Here is a 10824-nt window from a genome sequence, read left to right as displayed (position 1 = left end):
CCCATGGTCTTAAGTTTGAGGCATATGAGCTTCCAAAGCCAGCAGTGCCATCAAGAATTCCTCCAGCTGCAGTTGCATCCTGAACTGAGCTTGTTCCAGTTCCTGAACCATCTTATGCTAGGGAGATCCGCCAGCTTGCATCATTGCCACCTGTGTCAGATGCAGGTTCATTGGAACTTAAGTTACGACGACTAGATGGTTTTCAAAAAAGAAAATGGGGTAGGCCAACTTACTCCTCTCTGTTTGGCTAAAGATTAGTCAGCTAGGAAGGTTGTTAGCTGACGTGTCATTATGGTTAGATTGTTAGTATAATCCACGTGATTTCTGCTGTAGTATAAAGTCTGTAATCCCATGTGTACTGGATTGATTCAATGAGAAATACAGAAAGCAAAAGTAATTGTTCGTACCATAACTGACCGAGCAACTAGCTAGGCTAGATCATTCGAGTGCCATGCTTTGAGAGGTCATCACCTTAGCCAAAGAAGCATCACCACAAATCACAACTCTAAGCAAAGCAAGAGGAGTCCCACATCGGAAAACTACAAGAGATGAAGACTCTCCCTCACCTATAAAAGAAGACTGCTCTTTCCTTAGAAGAGGATCCGGGTCTTGGATCTAGACCCTTAGGCCTTGGACTCTCTCTTCTGGATCCATCTCTAGGCTGGGCTTCTCACTTGTTATCTTTATATTTGGGTCTAATCCCCTTGTACAAATGTAAACAAACATTATCATAATGAGAACACCCTTCTCCGTGGACGTAGCCCATCATTCGGGTGAACCACGTATATCTTGTCTTCTATATGTTTATCGTTTGCCCAAATCCTCACACACTTGGTGAAGGTCCTCACCTTCATCCATCATCCATCACACCTCATCACTAAGTTGGACTCAAACTTGGCCTAACCATTTTGAGCATCAACAGTTTGGCGCCGTCTGTGGGAAATGACACAAAAGGCTCTTGTCGTTCTCCCATTCTTCCGTGCCCCTCGGCACCCTGTCATTATTCGGCATGAGCGATGCCTTCGGCACCTCGTCATCATGTGGCGCATGCGACGCACATCCTCACCACAAGATAAGATTTCTCTTCTTACATATAAATATTGTATACAAGCAAGTAATATTTAAATAATTCATTGCACAATCCTATGCAACAATATGGTTCATGAATATTGCATATGAATAATAGCTGTCCGGGCCACTTTGAAGATGCTCCAATTTGGCAATTGCCAAATATTCCAATTCACCAACAGCATCACTTTGCAGAAGGAAAAGGAGGCCAACCACCATTTCAATCCAATGGGAAGCCCACGTGGTTATTATTGCTCGCATGGCTCGCATGGTTATATTTGTTTGCATGGCTTACGTGGTTATTATTGTTTGCATGATTAAAGACAACTAGCTGAAAGCCTGGAGCAATTTAAATGGCCAAGCCATACAGCACCCAGCCACTAAACTTATCAAGACACCCAATGGGAAGGCAAGCGTCAACTACTTCACCAAGTTATAAACTTGTCAAAATCCGTGCTCAAACAAAGGAACAGCACCTCAGCTACAAAAAAAAAGAAAAAAAGGCTTCAGCAGCTTCAAATTCAACGGCACTCAAGGGCTGGACCAAGTTCCTCATTGCCCAGCAATCCACAGATATTAGTGATATCACAGAACCAGGCTTGCTTTGGTCCATCAGCTTTCTCTTTGTTATCAGCTTTCTCGGACACTTCTTCTGTCATGCCTCTTCGAAAGATCATGATCATGGACTTCAAATTGACATATCCAAGTGGCGCTGCAACGGCAAGCTCGTGATATGAAGCAACGGAAGACCAGACCCTTACCGAGGGCAAGGCTTGTGTTCAAATTAGGGGCCACTTACATTCACGGAAGTCATGTGCAACAACATTTTCTCCTTCACGAATCCTGCCGAACAGCACCCATCACAACAAAAACCTATATTTTTTAAAGGACTAATCGGGTCATTTCAAGCTAGCCAACGACAAGGCTCATGAAAGAAATTTGGAAGGCCACAAAAATCCACCTTCCAATCGGGTTGTTACCAAGGGTCCCAGCACCGTTCAGATCATTGCCCCGCGAAATTGAAAACACAAGATGGCTCAACTCTTCACAGTAATGCCTAAGATCAACCTAGACTCACTAACAGGTGGTGCCCTCGCTGAAGGTTTTTGCCCAACCCAAACCCGTGGCCCAACTCACAAACTCTCAAGCCACCATTCGAAAAAGATTTGTGCATAAGGCAAAACTCTTGTACCCAGACTCGCAGACCCGACTGCTCACCAAAACCCTTCCCCGTGTCCTTGCCGATCGGTAAGGACCTTGTGGAAGCTCGGGGTGCACGAAGGCAAACCCGGAGCTGGCTCGAACAATCTCACCAAGCCCACATGTTCCGAAGGGATCCCACCGTACCCAGCTTCAGAAATTTTCACTTGCCGAACGGCACCTGCCAACTGAAATTCTTCCTCTCCGCAGTCCCTAAACAGCCACAGGAAGAATTATTATCATCATGCCGAACGAACAAGTTGGTCTTGCCGAACGGCAAGACCCATAAAAAAAAATTTTTGGAGATTGCAAACATAACTTACCAGGAGTTACCGAAGTCGTGCCCAAGGCCCGAACTCCAATTCCCAGCTTTATCAAAGGCCCCAGCTCCTCAAAATCCTCAAGGTGAATGCCGAAAACCCGACACTTCCTCAGCCTTACCGAAGCTTGGGAAAATCACAAAGTCACTAGACAACAAACAACAAATCAACATAAACTCAAATGCTAAAACCGGCCTTGCCGAACGGTAAGGCCCATGCGAAGGAGGTAGGGGTCACGAAATTCTCACCTTGCAGAAGCTTTGGTGAACCTAGCTTCAATCTTGGCTGCAAAGCCAAACCCCAACAACACTTTGGCTAATGCTGGCTACAAAGAGACATTTATAGAAATCTCAACTCTGCTGCACCCGAGGTCACGACACCAAAGAGCCCAGCTCCGCAAGAACCACCAAGATGACCCAACTCTTTCTCTCCTTGCCGAACGAAATCGGAGCTGGCACACGCAGAGCACGAACTCTGTGGGACCCTCGAAACTTTCCAAATGACCCTTGCCGAACGGCAAGGGTGGTGCAGCAACCGGCCAACCTACGAAACTCTCCTTCCCTGCCGAACCAATGAGGCCAATCTTCAAGTATTTGCCAAATGACCCAGCTTCGAAATCAGGTCTTTCTCAGCCACGAACGACGGCCACTTCCAAAGTTTACAGCTCAAGAGTTTTACGACTGCAGGGGCGTGCCGAACAGTAGGACCCGTGAACCAGTACCTTGAACTCATAAAAACAACATAGCCAGCCACCTGGCCGAAGATCTCAACAATTCTCCAAGTCTACCCTTGCCGAACGGTAAGGGCCGTGCATTTACTGGAGAAAGATTCAACGGGTTCGAAACCACAGCTGGTCCGTATTTCACTTACCGTTCGGCAACAAACCCTCTTCCTTCAAATCGGTTTGATGCTGAAGATGGGGTCAGGAACTCACCTTGCCGAACTCTATGAAGACTCGGGACGATGAATATGCGGACAAGCAAGAGATAAGCTGCCAACATGCATGGTGAATACCAAAGTGATAACCACCAAAAGGCACCCAGCTATGCAGCTACGTGAAAAGCTGAACTACTTGGCCTTGTCCTTGCCCTTGCCCTTGTCAAATCCATAGGCTCCAAATGCCAGAACCAAAGACCCAGAAGCTTGCCGAACCCCCGACGCGCTGCCGAAGCCTCGTCCAACTCACAAAATCCCTTCAAGGGCTTCGAAGGCCAACCTCGCCAAAAAACCTTCGGCATCCCCTTTGCCTTCGACACCCTCGTGCCTAGGCACATTGCCTTGCGACATGCAAGCTCTGTGCCTTCGGCATCCCCTTTGCCTTCGGCACTCCCGTGCCTAGCTCTATTATCTTGCAACATGCAAGTCTTATGCCTTCGGCACCCTCGTGCCTAGGCCCATCACCTTGGGACATGCAAGTCTTATGCCTTCGGCACCCTCGTGCCTAGGCACATTGCCTTGCGACATGCAAGCTTTGTGCCTTCGGCATCCCCTTTGCCTTCGGCACCCTCGTGCCTAGGCACATTGCCTTGCGACATGCAAGCTTTGTGCCTTTGGCATCCCCTTTGCCTTCGGCACTCCCGTGCCTAGCTCCATTGTCTTGCAACGTGCAAGCTTCATGTCTCCTTCGGCATTTTCTTTGTCTTCGGCACCCTCGTGCCTAAGCCCATCGCCTTGACACATGCAATTCATATGCCTTCGGCACCCTCGTGCCCAACCACATTACCCTGAGACATGCAACTTTGTCCCTTCGGCAACCCCTTCACCTTCGGCACCCTCGTGCCCAGTTCTCTCCCTTCCAAATGTCCTTCTTACCCGGGGACTTGGGGGACTATGGGTAGTGCACTATACAGCTTGGAAGATGAACTATGGTGTTGCTCGGCCAGTGCACTTAAAATTACAAGTCCCCAACCAAGAAGTACCTTCTTACTCGAGAACTTGGGGGACTACTGTTCGTACCATAACTGACCGAGCAACTAGCTAGGCTAGATCATTCGAGTGCCATGCTTTGAGAGGTCATCACCTTAGCCAAAGAAGCATCACCACAAATCACAACTCTAAGCAAAGCAAGAGGAGTCCCACATCGGAAAACTACAAGAGATGAAGACTCTCCCTCACCTATAAAAGAAGACTGCTCTTTCCTTAGAAGAGGATCCGGGTCTTGGATCTAGACCCTTAGGCCTTGGACTCTCTCTTCTGGATCCATCTCTAGGCTGGGCTTCTCACTTGTTATCTTTATATTTGGGTCTAATCCCCTTGTACAAATGTAAACAAACATTATCATAATGAGAACACCCTTCTCCGTGGACGTAGCCCATCATTCGGGTGAACCACGTATATCTTGTCTTCTATATGTTTATCGTTTGCCCAAATCCTCACACACTTGGTGAAGGTCCTCACCTTCATCCATCATCCATCACACCTCATCACTAAGTTGGACTCAAACTTGGCCTAACCATTTTGAGCATCAACAGTAATATTTTCTCTAAATTCCTCTCTATGAATATTCTAGAACTCTCTGTCTTCTTCCTTCAACTCTGTTAGCATGGTATCAAGAGTCTAGGTTCGACCCTAATCCCTCTATGCCTTCTCTGTTCTGTGCTTGCTCTCCTTCTATTTCTTTGTGTTTGCTTTTCCTCTATTTCTATTCTCCTATCCCAATCTGAAACCTAATCTCTGCTTCCTTTGATTTCTCTGCAACAATGACTTCTTCTTCTCTAAAAATTGATGGTCTTCTTGGCATGGTGACTCTCCGTCTCAAAGAGAACAACTTCTTGAAGTGGCGATATCAACTGGAATCTGTCCTTGAAGGTCATGATCTTTTTGGTTATTTCGATGGATCTGTGATTCCTCTGCTGAAGTTCGCAATTATGGACGAAGAAGGTGTTACTTCTGAAGTCACCGCAGCGTATAAGGAATGGCTAAAGATTGACAAAGCCTTACTCAGTTTCTTGATTGCGACGCTGTCCGATGATGCCATCGAATATGTAATTGGGAGCAAGACCTCTCGTGATGCCTGGTTAAGCCTTACAGATCAGTACGCCACTGTCTCTAGAGCTCGAATCAATCAACTTAAGACTGAGATCCAAACAGCTCAGAAAGGTGGAGACTCCGTTGATAAATTCCTCCTTCGTCTCAAGCACATCAAGGATCAGTTGGCAATCGCTAGTGTTCCGGTATCGGCTGATGATCTCATGATTTCAGTGCTCAATGGCCTTTCTTCTGAGTATGACATGATAAAGACTGTCTTTGTGGCTCGTGAAACATCAATATCTTTTAAGGATTTTCGTACTCAACTTCTCACTACAGAACAAGCTATTAAGGCTTGAGTTTCATCTATTCATTCACCAATGATGGCAATGATTAGTCGGACATCACCTGTTGTTCCTAAACCTAGTGCTGGTATTCTTCCTACACCTCCATCTGCCACCTCCATCTGCATCTTTTTCCTCTCATAGTGGTCACTCTGTGCAAACCCGTTCCTTTGGTCCTATTTCTCATATTGGCCGAGGCAATTTTTCTGGCAGTCACTCATGCACTCGTGGTGGTGGTTTTCAAGCCTCACGCTTATCTTCTACTGGATACTTCAAAACTGGCGTAGTCCTTGAATGCCAAATCTATCAAAAACGTGGGCATACAACGGTGAACTGTTACCACAAGCACCCTTACTCATAGGATTCAGCAGAGTGCCAAATTTGTGGCAAATGTGGTCATGGTGCCCTTGACTGTTATCATCTCTCAAACTATGTCTACCAAGGCTCTTCTCCTCCTGCTACACTCACAGCCATGACAGCTCAAGCACCTTTTTCTAACGAGTCTGTCTGGATTGCTGACAGTGGGGTGAGTCATCACATGGTGCCAAGTGTTACTCATTTGGACTCTGCCACTCCATGTACTACTACATATTGCGTTTCCATTGGAAATATGGCAGGTTTGCCTATTGAGCATATTGGCCATGCACATGTTTCTAGTGCTTCTTCTACATTACAACTGCCGAATGTGTTTTATGTCCCTTAACTCACTGTTAAACTACTCTCTATGCATCAACAATGCCACGATAATAATTGTTCTATCCTATTTGATCAATATGGCTTTTGCATACAGGACCAGTTCTCCAAGAGAATGCTTCTTAAGGGCATGAGCAGTAATGGATTGTATCTAATTCCCAGTGCAACCCAGCTCCCTTCTCCATCTTAGGCCGTGGCATATCTTCGTCAGCAAATAAAGTCTTCTGTATGGCACAGTAGGTTAGGACATCCTACCAATGACATTGTTCATACTATGCTCAAGTCTGCTAGTTTACCTATTCTACTAGATTCCCCAATGCATGTTTGTCCTCACTGTTTGAGTGGCAAAATGCACCAATTACCATTCTCATCTACCCATGTTAAGGCTTCTTTTCCTTTTCAGAGGGTTCACAGTGATGTATGGGGCCCTTTTCCCTGTAAATCCACAAATGGTTATCAATATGTGGTGATTTTCATTGATGAATATACTGGTTTCACATGGTTGTATCCCTTGTTTGCTAAATCTGAGGTCTTTACAAAGTTTACTCATCTTTATGCTTATGTTGAGAATCAGTTTTCTACCTCTATTAAGTGTTTGCAGAGTGATGGGGGTGGGGAGTATATGAGTATTCAAGGATTTTCTCCTTACTCACGGAGTTATTCATCAAGTTTAGTGTCCTTATACTCATTAGCAAAATGGTCTAGCTAAGAGAAAGAATAGACATTTGGTTGAAACTAAGATTACTTTGTTAGCTACCGCTTGTCTTCCTCAACCGTTTTGGTTTCATGCAATTGCACATGCCGTGTTTCTGATCAATCGAATGCCTAGTAAAGTTTTAGCTCATCAATCCCCATATTTTCGGTTTTCCATACAATGCCAGATATTCAGCATCTTCGAATATTTGGAACTGTTGTTTATCCTTGTTTGAGAGCCACCAATTCCAATAAACTTCAACCTCGATCTACTTTATGTGTTTTTCTTGGATATATGACGGGATACAAGGGCATTCTTTGTTACAATGTTCTTACTGGAAAGATGGTTATATCTAGAAATGTGGTTCATGATGAAATTGTGTATCCTTTTCAACCTATCATGGCATCAAAGTCTGTTACTTGTTCAACCTCAGCGGGTAATTTTTCTTTTGCACCAGTTCTAGTTCCCTTAGTCTTAGCTTCCCCAAGTCTTCCTCTTCCCACAAACCCTGACATCTCATCTCCTTTAAATCCTCCTAATACATCCTCTACCCAGGTTTCTTTGCCTGTTATGTCTAAGCATCAGTTAGAGGTGTTATTACCCCCAAGTTCAAGGCCTGCCTCTCCAAGTATAAATTCATAATCTTCTTCCTCTACTCCTTTACCCGCAGCAAACTCTCATCCTATGCAGAGTAGATCTAAATCTGGGATGCACACGCCAAAACCTTTTTTCGGCTATCATTGTTATAGCACTAGTTTGCCAGATGCTTTAGAGGAGCCCACTAGTTATCGAGTCGCTTCTTATTCCTCAGAATGGACTAAGGCCATGCAAGATGAAATTGATGCTCTCCATATGCAAGGAACTTGGGAATTGGTGCCTCCTCCAGTGAATAAGAATGTGGTAGGTAGTAAGTGGATCTATAAGATAAAGAGGAATTCAGATGGGACTGTAGCCAAGTACAAAGCAAGGTTGGTGGCTCAAGGTTTTAGCTAAGAGCCTGGATTTGACTACTCAGAAACTTTTAGTCCAGTAGTGCGCCCATTAGACATGGATTTGACTGTAGCCAATTAGACATTAAAAATGCATTTCTTCATGGAGATTTGGATGAGGAAGTGTATATGAAACAACCTCAAGGATTTGAAGATCCTAAGCAGCCTCAATCTGTTTGTAAATTAAAGAAATCTCTGTACGGGTTAAAACCAGCACCAAAAGCATGGAATGCTAAGTTCACAGGATACCTTCTAGCCCTTGGTTTCAAAATGTCTCAATCAGATCCGAGTTTGTTTGTTAAACACACTGGATCAGATGTTCTAGCTTTACTTTTATATGTCGATGATATTATCTTAACATGTTCAAGTGATGCTCTCATTCAAGAGGTTATTGATGATCTGTCATCAGTGTTTGAATTGAAAGATCTGGGGTTGTTGACTTACTTCTTAGGTCTACAAATTTCGTATCCCAGCTCAGGCGGTATCTTTGTGAATCAATATAAGTATGCCAAGGAGTTGTTAGCTAAGCACGCATGACTCAAAGTAAAGCTTGTTCCACTCCCTGTAAACCATATTCCCAAGTACTTAGTATAAGATTTTTATGTTTTAAATCTCACTCAAGTGGTCTGCTAATCAACATAGAGTTCCAAACCAACGTGGAGACTAGGAATTTGATTTTAACTGGACTTGTAAGTCTTGGAGAGAAGTGTTTCAGTTCAAGTCCAAGACTACTAAGGTTCCTAATTTATAGTGGATTAGAACTCCTAATTCTGATGCAATAAGGAGAGGTTGAGGACTCCTTGATGGGCAAGGAGTCCCGACTGATGCATATAAATACATAGTCCCTGCTCATATCGTATTACCCCACTCAAAAGAGCTCATACCCCATCTGTGAGAGAGTATATAGAAAGCGATATTGAGGGGAAGTGCTGTGTGTCAAGTTGCTCTTTCAATCATTCCAATGGCTACAGAACAAGGTAGTGTTCTCTTATATGCAACCTATTTAGCTTACATGTGGTATCAGAGCCTAGTTTGCATGTTTTAGAACCTAAAAGCAATTCAACCTAGCATGTTAACAAAGTCTTAATAATTGAAACAACACATAATGTTTTCAATAATCTGAATTCAAGTTTTAATCGTATGTGTCTATTTTCACTCTTCTATTTATATAGATCTGTTAAGCATGTTTCATATATAAGGATTTTTGTCATCCATGCTTGAAAGCTTCACGATCAAGAATCCAAGAAATCTTGGATCAACCAAGCAAGCCACAGCGGTTTGGTTGATTAAAGGAATCTCAGATTCAAGAAAGATGATCGAGAAATATTGCACAATGGACCTTTGTCATCTTGATTGCCTTCTGTCCACAGATGTTGGTAATCATGGTTATGGTGATTCATTGTGGTGTGATGCAAAATATGGGATATCTGAATTAAACAGTGATTACTTTCAATCCACAGATGTGAGAAATCATCCTGTGAAAGAACTTCATGTATCAAATATTTTGGTGATCACTATAACATGTTCAATTCTCAGCCCACAGGCGTAAATTGATAATGTGCAGATTATTTGGGGACAGTTTTGATTTATGCGTTTATTTGTTTCAATAAACTCCTACAGTTTTTGCTACCAACTTGAACACCATCGAAACCCTCAATGGATCAAACTATAAGAAATGGAAAAGGGATCTTGAGATGGCTCTGGGATTTCTAGACTATGACTTGGCTATAAGAGAGCAAGCTCCAGAAAAGCCTGCTGAAGGAGCAACTGCAGAGGAAAAAGCTCACTTTGCCAAATGGGAAAAGGCAAATAGGATGGCCATTTTGATCATGCTCAAGTCTATGTCACAAACTATGAGAGGAGGTATTCCACCTTCCAACAATGCTAAGGAATTCCTAGAGTCAATTAGCCTGAAATTTAAGGAATCTGAGAAAGCTGAGATGGGATCCCTGATCAACAAATTGACAGACATGAGGTATGCTGGCAATGGATGTGTTAGGGTGCACATTCTAAACATGATCGATATTGGTATGAATCTAAGGGGTTATGGAGTCAACATAGATGACAATATGTTGGTTCACCTTGCACTCAACTCACAGCCTACAGATTTCAAGCAAATCAAAAGCTCTTATGTTGCACAAAAGGAGTCATGGTCTCTCAATGAATTGATTGCAATCTGTGTTCAGGAAGAACAGAACATTAAGAAGGAGAAATCTCTCAATCATGTCAATCTGGTCCAAGACATGAAACCTATCAAGAAAGATGGATACAAGGAAAGAAATAAGGAAAACAATGCTGCTGGAAAAACCAAGAACAATGACAAAGGTTCAAAGGCAGTAGGTGTGACTGGAGTGAAGTGTTTTTTCTGCAAAAAGTTTGGACACATGAAGAAAGAGTGTCGTAGGTACAAGAGGTGGTTGGAAAAGAGGCAAGCTAAAGGTAATGAAATCCAAGTTTGTTTTGAATCAAATTTAATTGATATATCACACTATAGCTGGTGTGCTTGACAGTGGGGCGACAATACATGTTTTCTAATTCCTTGCAGGGGT

The 10824-nt window shown here is 43.6% G+C and overlaps 1 protein-coding gene across 1 annotated transcript; it reads left to right on the top strand.

Moving 5' to 3' along the window:
- On the top strand, positions 5288 to 5914 carry LOC109947291. The gene has a single exon (XM_020557224.1). The coding sequence runs from the start codon at positions 5288 to 5290 to the stop codon at positions 5912 to 5914; it is 627 nt and encodes a 208-aa protein (XP_020412813.1).

The sequence above is a fragment of the Prunus persica genome, chromosome G2, assembly GCF_000346465.2.
Source record: "Prunus persica cultivar Lovell chromosome G2, Prunus_persica_NCBIv2, whole genome shotgun sequence".
NCBI lineage: Eukaryota > Viridiplantae > Streptophyta > Magnoliopsida > Rosales > Rosaceae > Prunus > Prunus persica.
This window is presented reverse-complemented; position numbering and strand designations above follow the sequence as displayed.

What these genes read in the sequence shown, in the direction of transcription:
- LOC109947291 (XM_020557224.1), top strand. Translation starts at nt 5,288, where the DNA reads ATGACTTCTTCTTCTCTAAAAATTGATGGTCTTCTTGGCATGGTGACT.